The sequence below is a fragment of the Micromys minutus genome (assembly GCF_963924665.1).
Source record: "Micromys minutus genome assembly, chromosome: 8".
Taxonomy (NCBI): Eukaryota; Metazoa; Chordata; class Mammalia; order Rodentia; family Muridae; genus Micromys; species Micromys minutus.
In genome coordinates, this window is record NC_137977.1 from 50762491 (window position 1) to 50779074 (window position 16584).

The 16584-nt window shown below is 46.1% G+C and overlaps 1 protein-coding gene across 5 annotated transcripts in view; it reads left to right on the forward strand.

The window, feature by feature from the left end:
* ZNF532 (zinc finger protein 532) overlaps positions 1-16584 on the forward strand; it is a 103353-nt gene that overhangs the window by 40043 nt on the left and 46726 nt on the right. For all 5 annotated transcript variants that reach the window (XR_013975108.1, XM_080920186.1, XM_080920185.1 and 2 more), the window contains one exon: positions 2094-4447. Coding sequence is in view for 4 of the 5 variants with exons in the window: in XM_080920186.1 (XP_080776312.1) it covers positions 2111-4447 (2337 nt within the window). In the remaining variant the exon portion in view is untranslated. The remainder of the gene's footprint in view (positions 1-2093; positions 4448-16584) is intronic.

The window sequence follows — 16584 nt, forward strand, 5'->3', positions numbered from 1 at the left end:
GGGTAGATTCTTTTATGTGACTGGAATAGCCCGTAGATTGATTCTCAGTCCCTCCATTTTACAGTTTGAATGCTCAACACCATTTTTTTTTTTTTTAATAGTTACAAGCACAGACTTTGCCTATGGATGATCTCTTAGAGACCGTTTAAATTCAGTCTCACTTTGGGATTGTGTCTTATTTCTTGGGTGTGGCCTTTTGGGTTAGAAGAGGTTTGACACTATGTTATTCCTTGTCTGGTCAAGTAGTAGAAAATATAGTGACCACGGTTTGCCTCAAGGTAAGGAGACCACCAGGAGAAAAAAAAATTCCTGCTGCTTTTCCAGCTGTTTGTTTAACTCGGGTGGTTTATGTTTCTACACCTGGTGAACTTTTTTTTTGTCTCATTCATAACAGAAGATTTTCTCAAAGTCTTAGCAGTATTCACATGTGTCCCCAGAGTGGGAATGTATTGAGAGGCCTGTATGAATGTCCTTGGATGTCTACTCTCATCTGGGTCGCTTTTTGCCTTGATCAGAAAATTGTTGCTCTCATCAGGAATTCATGACCTTTTACAAATCGTAAGAAAAATATTAAGTAGTTGAATAGAATGTGGAGTCAGCATCTCAGCGACGAGCAGGGCAGATTGAAGACAGCATAGAGTCTTGAAGAGCGGATAGTCCAGTGGGCTGACTGACGGCGGCAAGGTTCCCAGTCAGCCTCAGCGCTGCTCTCACTGCCGCTCTTCCTGCTTCTGCCCTACTGTATATTTCCTTCTCTTCTTGGCTGCTTGCCTTCACTGTTGAAGGATGCACCAAGTTCAAACCAAAATCTGTTACTTACTTAACTTCCTGGAGGTCTAGAGCTGGTGAGTGGCAGAGCTGAGCCCAGACATGCTCTGGTACAGATCTTATCTGTGCCCTCTGCTTTGGGGCTTGTTCATTCTTTAGCATTTATGATGTGACAAGGATGGCTCGTTGCCCGTCCTCAAGATGGGAGTGCACCCAGAGACTACACCAGAAAATAACAGCCTAGGTGGAGCCATCCAGGTGCAGAGATGGGGGTGTCTCCTCTGTCCTTAATCTTCATTCTCTGCCAGAGGGTTGTGGGGTTTCCTAAAGAAAGTGGACTTGCATAGCTTTCATTTCTGGTAATGGGTTTACTTACTTTATTTTCCTAAAACTCCGACCTACCCCAGAGTCAGTTAGCCAACCTTCCTTCCTTCCTTCCTTCCTTCCTTCCTTCCTTCCTTCCTTCCTTCCTTCCTTCCTTCTGAGACAGGGTTTCTTTGTATAAACCTGGCTGTCCTGGAACTCATACTGCAGACCAGGCTAGTCCCAAACTCAGTGATCCTCCTGTCTCTGCTTCCTTAGTGCTGTGATTAAAGGTGTAAGCTACCACACTTGGCTGTTTGTTTTTCAGTACAACAGGGAGAGCTAGAATTGAAAGCGAGTGGGATAACTTCCTTAGGGATTAGAAAGAAAAAACATCCCAGATGACTTTAGTGGACACCTGTGGTAGGTGTGTGTGTATAACCAGTTCATTCTTCTGTGGATGGATTTTGAAATCTGTAGTTGGTTTTATTGTTATCTTCTGTTAGTGTAGCATCCCAAATCTGATGGTAACTGAAATTATCAGCTTGTGCTACTGATTTATTGTTGTCAAGATAATATTTAGGGAAGTGGCTTTTTAATGAAGACGTTGTGATGAACCTAGCGGTGATTTATCGGCTGTTACACTAAACTGTGCCGGGCTATTTAGCTTGCTGTGCTGCTGACCCTGTGCAGACTTTGAAGCTGTTAGTGGTGAGTTTTCACTTGCCTGTCACTTTGACTCAGATTTCCACAGCTAACACAAAGTAGAGTTGCCACCTTGCATACTTTCTAGGTGTGCATCTGTGAGTGTGGATGCCTCAGTAGGGGCTGATGTTGTTATTAGCGTTAATCTGCTAGTGTGAATGATGCAGTAGGGCTGACATCGTTATCAGTGCTGATTTAGTGTGAACACCACAGTAGGGCTGACTTCATTATCAGTGCTGATTTAGTGTGAACACCACAGTAGGACTGACTTCATTATCAGTGCTAATTTCTGGAATTCTTCTTCCTTCCTCCAACAGAACAGCTGATCAAATTCATGACCATGGGGGATATGAAGACCCCGGACTTTGATGACCTCTTGGCAGCATTTGACATACCAGATATGGTTGATCCTAAAGCAGCGATTGAGTCTGGACACGATGACCATGAAAGCCACATTAAGCAGAGTGCTCACGTGGATGACGACTCTCACACTCCATCATCCTCAGATGTTGGCGTTAGTGTGATTGTGAAGAATGTTCGCAACATCGACTCCTCAGAGGGAGTGGATAAAGATGGCCACAATCCCACAGGCAATGGTTTGCATAACGGGTTCCTCACATCATCCTCTCTTGACAGCTATGGTAAGGATGGGGCCAAGTCCTTAAAGGGAGACACACCTGCCTCAGAGGTGACTCTTAAGGACCCAGCATTCAGCCAGTTCAGCCCCATCTCCAGCGCTGAGGAGTTTGAGGATGATGAGAAAATAGAGGTAGATGACCCGCCTGATAAGGAGGAGACTCGGGCCGGTTTCAGGTCAAATGTGCTGACGGGCTCAGCTCCCCAGCAGGACTTCGACAAACTGAAGGCACTTGGAGGGGAGAACACAAGCAAGACTGGAGTCTCTGCATCAGCCCATGTGGATAAAAACAAAGTCAAGAGAGAAGCAGAAAGCAATTCCATAACCCTGAGTGTTTATGAGTCGTTTAAGGTCAGAAAAGCAGAGGATAAGTTGAAGGAGAACTCCGAGAAGATGCTTGAAAGCAGGGTCCTAGATGGGAAGCCGAGCTCTGAGAAGAACGACCCCGGCATTGCTGCTGCCACACCTTCCAAAACCAAGTCGTCCTCCAGGCTCTCGTCGTGCGTAGCTGCCATTGCAGCTCTGAGTGCTAAGAAGGCGGCTTCCGGCTCCTGCAAAGAACCTGTGGCCAATTCCAGGGAGGCATCTCCATTACCAAAAGAAGTGAATGACAGTCCCAAAGCTGCCGACAAGTCTCCTGAATCCCAGAATCTCATTGACGGCACCAAGAAGGCCTCCCTGAAGCCATCAGATAGTCCCAGGAGTGTATCTAGTGAGAACAGCAGCAAAGGATCCCCATCCTCTCCTGTGGGGTCTACCCCAGCAATCCCCAAAGTCCGAATCAAGACCATCAAGACATCTTCTGGGGAGATCAAGAGGACAGTGACCAGAGTACTGCCAGAAGTGGACCTGGACTCTGGGAAGAAGCCTTCTGAGCAGGCAGCATCCGTGATGGCGTCTGTGACATCACTTCTGTCCTCTTCGGCATCAGCCGCGGTCCTCTCCTCCCCCACCAGGGCACCTCTGCAGACGGCCATGGTTACCGGTGCAGTTTCCTCTGCAGAGCTGACTCCTAAACAGGTCACCATCAAACCCGTGGCTACAGCTTTTCTTCCTGTGTCTGCTGTCAAGACGGCAGGGTCTCAAGTCATCAATCTGAAGCTCGCTAACAACACAACGGTGAAGGCCACGGTCATATCCGCTGCCTCTGTTCAGAGCGCCAGCAGTGCCATCATCAAAGCTGCCAATGCCATCCAGCAGCAAACCGTTGTGGTGCCAGCATCCAGCCTGGCCAATGCCAAACTCGTGCCAAAGACTGTGCACCTTGCCAACCTTAACCTTCTGCCTCAGGGTGCCCAGGCCACCTCTGAACTCCGCCAAGTGCTCACCAAACCTCAGCAACAAATAAAGCAGGCAATAATCAATGCAGCGGCCTCGCAGCCACCTAAGAAGGTGTCTCGAGTCCAGGTGGTGTCCTCCTTGCAGAGTTCTGTGGTGGAAGCTTTCAACAAGGTGCTGAGCAGCGTCAACCCAGTCCCTGTTTACATCCCAAACCTCAGTCCTCCTGCCAATGCCGGGATCACGTTACCGATGCGCGGGTATAAGTGCTTGGAGTGTGGGGACTCCTTCGCCCTGGAGAAGAGCCTGAACCAGCACTACGACAGGCGTAGCGTGCGCATTGAAGTGACGTGCAACCATTGTACAAAGAACCTCGTGTTTTACAACAAGTGCAGCCTCCTTTCTCACGCCCGAGGGCATAAGGAGAAAGGCGTGGTAATGCAGTGCTCCCACTTAATCCTGAAGCCTGTCCCGGCAGACCAGATGATAGTTTCTCCGTCTAGCAATACTACTGCTTCCATGCTGCAGAGCTCTGTGGGAGCGGCCACACACACTGTCACAAAAGTCCAGCCTGGCATAACCGGGGCAGTTATTTCAGCTCCTCCAAGCACACCCATCAGTCCAGCCATGCCCCTAGATGAAGACCCCTCCAAGCTCTGTAGACACAGTCTCAAGTGCTTGGAGTGTAATGAAGTCTTCCAGGATGAGACGTCCCTGGCTACACATTTCCAGCATGCTGCAGATACAAGTGGCCAAGTAGAGTATCATTTAAATTTTGGTGTTTCGGTGATGAGTCGGTAGCTACGAGTGCTCCATCAGATGCCTGGAATTGGGGGCGGCAGTAGAATTAATGTGGAGGTGTGTGTGTGTGTGTGTGTGTGTGTGTGTGTGTGTGTGTGGACACACACAGGAAAAGATGGTTTTCATAGTATAGGTGCAGTGCTAGTGCTAAAATACAAGGGTGATTTTTAGTCAGATAGCAAAGTGTATGTATGCTCTGGTTGTATTGTTAGGTAAGTACTCAGGCATTGGAAGTCTGAGCAATAAATCCAGTGTCCTTTCATACTAAGTGTTCAGTTTGGATTACATTGGCACAGTACCCGAGTGTTTTAGTTTTGTAATTTTGACAATTACTGGTATTTATAGTAGTGAATGACTTAAACATCCACCGGTATGACTTAAACGCAAGTCTACTTAGAGACTGTTTTAAAAGTGTGTTTGGTAATGGTCATGGTGATTTTTAACTACAAATTGCAAACATCTGTCTCAGTAAACCTGTGTGTCTGACCTTTTTGAGGTGAAGTGTAGATTGCTGTTGGTGAAAGACATTTTATAATTTCATCAATTCATTATCTCATTCACATTCTCCATGAAGCAACATTTGGCTAATACGTAGCACGCATAACAAGCATTCCTAACATGCTGAGTGAAATGATTCCCAGCCAGACATATACACACAAACACACACATGCACATTTTGTTGGGTGAAAAACTTGTGTGGCTCAAAAGGGAGGGGCCTAGGCTGAGCCCTGTCTAGGGTCTCAAGCTCGTTGGCATGGAGACCACGCGGTGGATGAGCTTCCCTTTGTCTCCCCAGTATTCCTTATCTAGGAGCTTTGTGTTGTGGTCAGAAGCCTGACACTGTCTGTAGTTTTTCCAGGTCAGCTACTGACTTAAACCTTGTGTAGGATTTTGAGTTTGGGGAATGAAAGATAATACCTGTTCTGTTGTTTTGCTTTTTGTTTATTTGTTTGTTTTGTTTTTTTCCCCTGTGCTTTTTGTCTAGTTGAAGTGGAGTTTTGCCCGAAGTTTGCATGTTTGAGTGCTTCCTGTACCCAGGGAGAGGATAAGCTGCTTGCCATGCCAGCTCTGGTTGTCAGAGCACATCCTAGGATGGCCGGAAGCTGGGTTCTGTCCACGCACACAGCCCCCACTCGTCACCAGTCTCCCTAGGGCAGGCTTCCTCTTCATCGTGAAGAGCAAAGCCCCAAATCATTTCCTGAGTTGCTTGTGCTGTTGTGTGTCAGTGGACAGCGTGGGTGGGGGGCTGGCTCCTGCAGGGCCCAGACTGCACTGTCATGGTTGTGGACTCTTTAGTTTGGCTGCTCTCAGCTGTGCCGTGTCTGTGGGACCTGGAAGGATGAGTAGAGGAGTAGCTGTGCTTCCTGGCTTCTGTTCTCAGGCAGAGAGTCTCAGGGTTGACACTTGGGCTAGGGTCAGGTAGTGAAGCTCTCCCTTGGGGAGAGGTGAGTGTCTCCTGTCACTTGGTCTTTTCTTTTTTTAAACCGTATTTTGCTGGGACAAGTAAACCCTGATGTTGGTGACCTACATCATCTGGAATCCAAAGGAATGAATCATGGCAGATGTCCATGGGTCAAACATACACTGTGTTTGTTTATGTCCAAGTCACCCATCCCGATCCCTCCAGAGCTGTTTGTTCTGGAAGCCTGTGCCACTGTGTCACCAGCTTTTCAGGGCTGGTGTCCTAGTAGTACCCAGTGTGACTTCCTCCTCCTGGCACTCCTTTCCCTGTCTCTGTTGCAATCGTGGTCCAGAAGACCAGACGTACAGTGTCGGTGTTCACGGACAGCTGACTCGCCTGGTCCAGGAGAGACGCATGACTCTGCCTAGGCAGCTTGGGCCTGTGCTAGCTTTTCGTGGAATGGCTCTTCCTCCTGGCCCAGCTCTGAGCCACTTCGAGACTTTCCTGCAGCAGGAAAAACAGAATAGCTTCAAATGTGTCTGGAGCTTGGGTGGCTTTCACTCCTGCTACTGCAGGGCAGGTGGCAGGCCACAGCATTCGAGAAGGGATAATGCTTTTCTCCATTGTTGAGCTTGCCAACCATATGAATTTTAGCTAGTGTCAGCTCAGGAAATAAGTACCTGTCAGAACAGTGTCCTCTCTCAGGAGGTGCTTCTTCTGTTTTTCCCTTAGAAAACCTGGAGGTTGAACCAGGGAACCTGTAGTGCCAAAGGCTTTGCCAAGCCTTATTCCTGCTTTTTTGCTGCGTCCAAGGATTTAAACCACACTTTTATTTTCTATTTTCCCACTAACCTCCACCTTCTGGGTTGCTCATTGGAGAGCTGAGGAACAGGTTATTTCACGTTGTAATGCCCCTGTCCTCATGCCCTGGCTTGCTTTCCGAAGCAGGCTCCAGTGCCATCAGACCTTGTGCTTTTGGCTCTTGGCTTCCCCAAGATGGGTCCCCTGTCTGCATGTTAGTCTTAGTTAAAAGTCATCCACAGTGGATTTCTGTAGTGACCCTGTTGTCTCTTAGATTGGGAAGGGTTGAAAGTGTCCTCGGGGCTCTAGACCAAACTGGTGCCTTACACTTTGTGTGGCACCTTTCAGTTTGTTTTAATTAGGCCTGGAGAAGTGGGCAGTTATGGTAGCAGGATCCTATTTCTTTTCTTAGTTTGAGATAATTGTAGGTCCATGTAAGAAATATGAGAAGTTCTATGTAAACCCTTCATTTAGTACTCACAGTGACAGTCCACAGAAACAAAATAATATCACAGCCAAAACACTGACATCAACCTGGTCAGGTAGCACAATGATTTCACCGCCCCTCCGCCCCCCTGTGGGAATAGCTCTCATTGCCACCCTGCTGTGTCTTAACCCCTGGCAACCGCTACCTGTTTGCATGTCTGTACATTTGCCAATTCGCGGATGCTAAGATAGGGAAGCCTTGCAGTATGTGAGTGGAGTGCCTGTACGGTTCCCTGGAAACGCATCTACATGCCTGGATTAGTACAGGTGCTGACTTACGGTGGACAATGTTATGTTCTCAGTCAACCCATCACTAATTTACAGTATAAGAAAATGCCCATGATTGGGGCTGGAGAGATAGCTCAGCTGTTAAGAGCATTGGCTGCTCTTGCAGAGGACCTGGGTTCAATTCCCAGCACCCACATAGCAGCTCACAACTGTTTGTAACTCTAGTTCCAGGGGATCTGACATCCTCACATCAATACACATAAAATAAAATGAAATAAGTTATTAAAAAAAATAAGAAAATTCGCAAGACAAGCACAGATATCCTAGCTTTGAAGCACAGCACACAGAAGTTACTTGGTTGCCTTTGGACTGCCCAGCACTGAAGAAATTGCAGCCTGTATGGGGAAGATCATGATTGAGGACTTACTTCCCTATATCAATCTATTGTGAGCCAATATCAATCAATCTATTGTGAGTTTAGGACCCTCTGTAGTCTGTTGTGTTTTACTGCTGTGTAGTAAGGAGTGCAAGCATATGGTTGTACTGTAGTTCTGGTTTTTGTTTTGTTTTGATTTTTTTTATCACAAAGATGTTGGCTGGAGAGACAGATCAGCAAAGAGCACTTGTTCTTGGTAGGACCCTGGTTTGCTTCTCACCCACATGGCCTTCACAACTGTCTCTGACTCTAGTTCCAAGGCATCTGATGCCCTCTTCTGACCTCTGTGGGTACTGCATTCACGTGAGGCTCATGTGTGAATGCAGACAGAACACATTCAAATTAAGTATCTTAAAAAATGTGTGTGCGCTCATGTGCATATGTGCATCTGTGCATGTGTGTATGTGTGCATGTGTGTGTCATTAAGGAGTTGATGTCTGGTGATTTTCTTCATTGCTCTCCACCTTACTGTTTAATAGAAATTCTTAAACATTTATTTGTTTTATGTGTACGGGTGCTTTGTGTACTCCATACATGCCAGGTGCCCACGCGGATGCTAAGGATTGAACCTAGGTCCACTGCAAGAGCAGCCAGTGCTCTTAACCTCAGGGCCATCTCTCCAGGCCCCTCTACCTTATTTTGTTTTTGTTTGTTTTTATTTTTAAGCCAGGGTCTCCGTATGTAGCCCTGCCTGTCCTGGAACTTGCTATACAGACCATCTTGAATTCACAGAGCTGTACCTGCCTCTGACTTCTGAATGTGAGTGTTAAAGACATTAGTCACATACCGGGCACCTTAAAGGGCTTTAGTTTTGTGTTTACGTTTGTGCCTGTGGACTTTTGTAGGCACCTGACCAGGCTGTTCAGTTTTTAGCCGATGAATGATCACTTTCCTTGGCATCCCTTGCTGAAAAGGCTGTCTTTTACTCTGGGAGTGGTGTGCACCTTTGTCAGATTGCCACTGACATATTTGTTGATGGTCTATGTGTCTGTCCCTCTCTCCATACACCCAGGCTTAAAGCTCATGATACATAGTGTCTTCAGAAGACATTCTTCCCCAGGGTTGCTTCCAGGATCTTACTCACTTGCCTTCTGTAGGAAGTAGGAATATCTACAAGGAAATCGTGCCAGCCCCGTGATAGAAATTATGTTAAAGGTATGAAGTACTTTGAAGGGAGAATTGGTATCTTTATGTTCTGATTCTTTTAGTCCTCAAACTTAGCCTGGCCCCCACATATTCAAGTCTCTAACTGCTATGTGCTTTCCAGCATGTATGTTACGGTCATGTTTTGATAGATTTGATGATCAGTTAGTCAGTTGTTTGTGGTACTGGGAATGAAACACAGAGCTCAAGATATGCTAACCTGAATCCTCACCTGAAATTTATTATTTTAAAACAATTATGGTTTTGCTGTGCATTAGTCATTGATAGTCTATAGAGAAATCAATGTTGTTTATTTGTTGTATGTCCTGCAATTCTCTTGAACTTACTGGTTTCAGAGTTGGGGGTTCAGCTACTGATTTCCCAGGTATGGGAATAGCCATACTCTAGGGAGTTGTGCCTGGTCAGACTGTACGCTTGGCCCTTCGTTGTACTGCTTTGCCGAGGCCCTCTTGTATCTACATTCATATAGGTTTATTGTCCCTTGTAGTTTAATAGCTTCGTAGGGTGACTGAGAAGTGTTTCTTCTTCCCCTGTGTTCAACATGAGAGTGAGCAGGATTGGAGTTAGTGTCTCAGTAGGTTCTCCAGAGAAGCTGTTTGGGCTGAGGCACTTTGGGCACTTTGCATTCTCATTGGAGTTGGCTGGTGGAGGGCTCATTTTACAGTCCTCCTGCTTCCCTTCTTTGACTCTGTCTGGCAGGGTCTTGGGGACTCAGTACAGTTTTAGGAGATGGTATTTCTGGGAGCTTGGTCCGTGGCTCAGTTTCTGTCCTGCCCCTGTTGCAGCTTTCCTGGGGGTGGGAGTGGGTTGTCTGTCTTCATTTCTGCTTCCCTGGCTTCCTCAGCTCCAGTCTGGACTAGATGAGATAAAAGCAACTGTGGGTGCTCCCAGCCTGTCCTTTGCCTTCTTGTCCTCTTTTTTGAGCTTGGATGTTTTCTGTCTTCATACCTTGTGTCCAATTCTCCCCAGTGGAAGGACAGGAAAGGACACTTGGGCTTCATTTTCTGGAAGAGGAAGTTCTCCATTTCCTTTGCTTTGTTGTTGGCCTAAGACAAGATGTTGCTCTGCAGTCCAGGCTGGCTTTGAACTTAGGACCCTTTGCTTCCCTGTGCTGGAATTTCACCTCTGTACTTGGTCTTATTTTTATTTCAAAAAGATTTATTTTATTCATATGAATACACTGTAGTTATCTTCAGACACACCAAAAGAGAATATCAGATCCTATTACAGATGGTTGTGAGACATCATGTAGTTGCTGGGAATTGAACTCAGGACCTCTTAGAAGAGCAGTCAGTGCTCTTAACCATTAAGCCATCTCTCCAGCCCCTACTTTTTTTTTTTTTTTTTGAAAGACCGAGTCCCTCTATAGTGTAGCTCTGGCTATTCTAGAACTTGCTGTGTGGAAGAGGTTGGTCCAAACTCCCAGGGATCCACCTGCTGAGTGCTAGCATTAAATGTGGTACAGGCTCTCTGTCCTGTCTTTAAGGTGAGACCTAGAATTGTGGGTAAGATTAGGTTCCTGTTGGGGCTCTTATTTAAATCAATTGTTGTTTGATAAGCACACAAAGAAATCCATTGACTCTGGCTTCCCGTGGACATCCTTCTGTTGTGGTTTTATTCGCCCTGTCCTTCTGCCTGCCTGCCCTACTTCTTCCTGGCAGATAGTTCTTTCTTCCACAGCATGCATCCATTTAGGGGTTTCTCTTTGACTGGCCGTTCTCTTCCCTGTGTCAGTTTCTTTCCATCTTACCGAGAGGCAGCTTCTTTTCCCTCTCATGGCTGGTGATCGGCCCTCAGCCATTTCATGTAGCTCAGCCCTGGCTCCCTCACATTCATTCTCTCCAGTGCTGGGGATGGAGCAGAGCCTCCTCCTGTGAGTGAGGCAGTCTCCCTCCCAGGGAGCCGCACCCCTAGCCACAGATGCCCTTTTCCTTTCTTCTTCTCTGTCTGTCTTGTGTATTTTTAGAACAGATTTTGTTTCCCTCTGCTTCTCTTTGCTTAGCAAGCCTTTCTTCCTAAGAATTTTGCTGTGGCCAGGTGAGCCACGGCTCCCTCCACAGACTCCCACTCACAGCATTCAGCTTTCGGACACTGTGCTCAAGATATTTGCTGAGCCTGTCTCTGCTGGTCTCTGTTCTCCTTCCCGTGTTTTATAAATGACCTATAGGAAACCTCCAGTTACCCCAGAGCAGCAGAACACCTCTTTTCCAGGAGCTGGTACCATGCTCAGCTATGCCTGGTAGTCTCTGGAAAGAGCTGGGTTGCCATAGAGGGCGTGTGTAAGTTTCCTTGACTTACACTGCTCGTGCCAGTGTGAGTCCTGGGATTTACCATATGTGATATGGTCCAGGACTCCCAGCATATGCTTGGGTGGGTTCTGCAGCCGAGAGAAAGGATCATCTCTTCTTTGTAGCATGGAACGGAGCAATGTAATGGAAACAGAGCTGTGGGCAGGCGACACATTCTCACATGCACTCAGATGCACACTCAGGATACACACTTGTGCTCACACGAACTCTCATGCATACTTACAGACTCAAATTCATTCATGCATGTACAGACAGACTGATTTACTCACAGGTACTCAGACACATCCTGCGTTTGGGGCTCCCTTTTCACTGCCTGATGCATAAGTCCTGCTTCAGGCACCTTGAGCAAGGCTGGGAGTGCACAGAGAGGCCAGAGAAGCAATCCTGTCAGCGAAGTATTCAAGAACTAATGTCTGTAGGTTTGAAAACTGATGCTGAGATGCACTGGAATGCCATGCTTCACTTCCTAGTATAGCATGATGAAGTCTAGCCAAATGCAGATGTCTAAGCCACACTGCTCGTATGGCAGCCCAGTCCTGGTGCTGGGAAGGTGGAGTCCAGCCAACCAGTTCAGCCATACCAGTGAGCCCCAGGTCCCAGTGAAAGACCCCATCTTAAAAAGAAGCTGACATAGGTGTTGTGAAAGATGCCTCATGTCAATCTCTGACCTTCACAGATGCACGTGTGCACATTTAGTTTTAATTAGTTATAAAGCATGTTTTCTGTAGGCTTCAGCCTACTGTAAGTCAGACTGCACCAGGCCCTTTGGTATTCTTTTTTATTTTGCAATTGGAAAAACAAATGTTCAGCTAGTGGCAGAGCTTGGCAGTGTCCTTCACTGTTGGCTTGTCGCCTCTCCTTCATTGTGTTGCTTCTCTGGGATGTAAGACTTTAAGGTTGGGGACCCAAGGAACCCCAGAGTGCAGTTGTGGGCTTATTTTGGCATTGGCCTCAGGAGAGCAGCAGATATAGGAGGCACATCTACTTGGTCCCCACTTTTAGAGGCTGATAATTTGTTTCAGTCTCAAGAACGTTATGGGCAGTTACAGTTTTCTTTTTAGTATTTAAAATGATGTGTATGGCGTCAGTGCACCACGTGCATGCTTGGGGTCCCCCGAGGTCAGAGCATGGGATCCCGGAACTGAATTATTAATGGCTCAAGTCAACATGGATGCTGGATCCTCTACAAGAGCAGCCAGTGCTTCTTCAAACTGTCGAGCCACTGCCCCAGTCACTCTGAGCAATTAAAAACAAATACTTTATTTTTTGGAGCTGGTGAGATGGCTAATGTACCTGTCTCACCAAGCTTGAGGACCTGAGTTCAATCCCTGGAGACAGCATACTTGAAGGAGAGAACCAAACGTGCGAACTGTTCTCAGATCTCCACATGGATGCTGTGACACATGCACACCCATATTCTTATACCTACATGTATGCGCACACACAGAGATAATATAGGAAGGGTAATTTTATTTTTAACTCTGTGTGTGTGTGTGTGTGTGTGTGTGTGTGTTCATTTTGTTTGTGTATGTGCAGGCAGGTGTAGCAGGCCAGACACTCTGGAGCTGAAGGTACAGTTGGGAGCTGCCCAATATGTGTGATGGGATCTGGTCCTCAGGATGAGCAGTGCTCACTCGTCCCCTTTTTGGCCTCTAAATCTGGCTTGCTGTATATTCAGTTTTTCTCAAGCACTTTCTTCTAGAAGTGCCCCCATCATTATCAGAAGACTAAGTTCCCTTGCCCCTGTAGAGGAAGCCCAAGGCCTTAGCCACAACAGGCAGGGCCTTACTGCCAAGTTGTTTCCACAGCCTTTAGGCTTTCTTATATTAGGCACTCTTGCTGTTACCCAGGCTGATCTTGAACTGATGATTCTCTTGGGCCTCTGGCTTTCAGCTGAAGACTTTTTGGCACTGCTCTCCAAACTGCTAATTTTGTCTTGCCGCAGTTCACATGGTAGTGTTGCTAACTCTTAAGGAACTTGTATTCTCTAGAAATAATCCTCCAAGTCTGTATGTGTGTCTGCCATGCGTCTGTCAGTGAATTACCTCCTTTAGCCAGCTCTTGCTAGGAATCTCCATTGTGTTTTGGGAACAACTGCTCACTAGCTCTGGGAACAAAGGATACATATAATCAGTATGTGAGATTTGTGTTATTCCTGTTTAATGAGATCTGGAAATAAAGTGCTTTCTCTCTGAGCTAATCGTGAAACTGAAACCCCGGAAAGAAACTGCTATGCTTTACTACGACCGTTAAGAACATGGTCTTACGTAGACGCAGTGTGTGGAACTGTGTTACTGTGTTAAAGGGCAGCGGTGATGGACTTTGCATCTGTCCCCCTGAGCTACAGTGTTCTAGCTTCTGCATCCTGTGTGTTGGAGGCCTGAGCTCTAAGTTTACTTGTGAGGGGATGCTCTGTGTGCTGGTCTCTAGACTTTCCCTGGTCTCACCCTTCCCCTGTTACTTTTCCCTGGCTGTATTTCCTCCTAAAAGAACAAATTGAAACGAAGACTTGTTTTCCTAGTTGCTCAGTAATTCCTCACTTACACAAAGCAGGCACTGAGCCCCACAGTCCAACCTCTTAAGGGACATCAGACCTTGTCCCCTCCTTCAGACTGTTTTCGATTTTAGGCTCCTGGCCGCTGGCCCATCAGGCTCAAGGGGGACTGTAACCTTTTCAGCCACCTTTCTAGTTTTCGAGTGCTGCTTTACTGTTGACAAGTAAGGGAATTAAAAAAAAAAAAATTCCCTGAGTAAATGAAGCTGCCCCCAGAGAGGAAATTATCTGCTTTGCCTAAGCACCACAACCTTTATGCATGTTCTGAGGACAGTAAGCCTAATTTTCAGAGACATAAATCCACATATGTATTTCTTCTGATTTCTTCTCTGACAGGCCACGCACTGCTGAGCTAAACTGCTGGTTCTCCTACTGAGTTGACGAGCAGCCTCAGTTTGTGCCAATTAAGGAAAACTTTCTTTGACTTTAAAGAAAAAGGAAGGGAAAGTCAGATTCTGTTAAAGCACAAAGAACCCACATGCTCTCCTGTGCTCAGTGTGTCCCCTAAGCTCAGAGAACGTAACGTGCATTCTGTCATGTGCTCAAAGCACCCAGAAGAGTAGTGGGAGCTCCCCCTTGGTGCCCTGGAAGCCCACTTCCACTCTCTGCAACAAGGACAGTTATGCAGCCTGAGGCCGGATAGTTACGTAAACAGTGTCCTGAGAGTTCAGAAACACAGGTAGCATGCAAGCATCAAGGAGTGCTTCTGAATGGAATGCAAAATGGAATGGAGGCGAGGCATGCAGCAATAACCAAGAGAGGAACGCAGAAGTAGGTGTGGGGTCTGCATATGATGTGTGTGCTCCTGTATAAACTTTAGGTAAGATCCCTGTACCTCTGCTGTGATCAGGGTCTTCACGCTCTCCTCCTAAGAGCTGCAGGACTGAAAGTGCTTGACCTGAGGCCAGACTCTTTCCGTCTGGGTCTGATACGGGTGGGGAGCCTCAGCTGCTGGCCGCCCGTGGTTGGGAGTGGGAGTAGTGGTAATGGTGATGTCAGTGATGGCCACCGCAGACTAAGTTGTGCATTTTATATGTATTGTAAAGAGCAACTGTTTGTTATTACACCGGGATGGATGATAATGCGGTTAGCTTTAATGGAACACATGGCCCTTGTTCTTGGAAATTTTCTTTTCTTTTGGATTTGTACGATTACAGAAGTAGCTTAATCACATAGATAGGGGAGCAGCTTCGGGGGAAGAGAGACTCATTTCTCATCTTAACATCAACGGCTCATCTTTAGCATTCAGTTTTATTTCTCAAGCTTTTTGACTCGATGTTTTGTGGTTGTTCAGCTCCCATTCCCCTCTTTCCACCGCCACCAGAGCCTGGCTGCCACCAGGACCTCTGCTGCTGGCACTGTGGCACTGAGGGCATGTTTCTTAACGCCATTCAGCCTTATATTCTCTTCTGTAAAATGGATGTATCACTGACTTCATAGATTATGAGATATAAATGATACAATGTATTAATATTTAAATCTATATGAAGTTCCTAATGTATTTAAAGGACTTAATTCACTGCTCGGCTCAAGGTGAAATGGAGCCCGACCATGTGTATATGTATATTACATCTATATACATACACGAGTATGTGCATATGAGTATGTGTAGACAAATATGTATAATGGCTTCTGACGTCTTTTAGAAAGGAAAGCATGAGTTTTATTTCCAAGTAAGTGCGCCTCCTGGGACACCGGTGGGAGTGCGGACGCTATAACTCTCGCCTGGGATAGAGGCTGGTGACGGAGAAGAAGACTAGTCACAGAAGCAGTGACTGAAATACTGTGTGCCGGGAGCAGCCTCTTTAACCAGTGAGACTGCCGACTGGTTTTCCGTGAAGAGTGTGTCCCTAGGAGTGGCGTCTGTTAGTGACATTAACCTCATCACTGCCGCCTGTACTGCTCTTACTCTGTGATTATAATAAACGTCTTATGGGACAAAACTTGTACTTTAGTCCTTTCAGGAGAAAAGCCAAGAAATAACTTTCAAGTGAGTTTTGTTTATTTCTTATAAGTCACTTCAAAGCCTAAACTTAAATTTTTGGGCTTTATTCAAAATAACCATGAAGAATTGGAAGGTATTTTTAGACTGGAGGTATTTTCAGTCTCAGAAAAATACATAGTTGGAGGCTCTCTTACTTTCATGCAGATGGTTCGTTTCAGAGTGCACACAGCCCTTGTTTGAGAGCAAATGTCTGCAAAGCGTGTGCACTTCATTCTCTGGAACTTGTTTTCCATATGGTAGTCGGTTTATATTGACTGAATATTTTTGATTTATGTTTTAAAAAGATATTTAGTCCTTATATTTAAGGAGGTGGAAATAGGCTATTTAGGATTTTTTTTTGATAATTAATGAAATCGTTTTCTTTAAATCTGATTTCAATCTTTATTTTAATACAGTCAGATTTTAAGCTTTGTAAAATTTCTTATGCTCTTCAAATTTCAGTTTAAAGTCCAAATTTCTGTATTTGGGCTTGGGTGCTTTACTTCAACTATAAATCATATTATGACCAGTCCCTCTATTTAAAGGCCAGCTTAGGGATAAGGAGAAAAGCAGCTCCTATGCCATGCTTTCTGTGTTCCAGAATTTCAGATTTAAGTACTCGAAGTGATTGGAGAAGAAAAAGAAGAAACGGGATAACCGGAGTTAATTTCTTTTTTTCCTGAAGCAAGTTCTGGACTGTGGGGATCGCAGCGCCTGTTGGGCCTGTT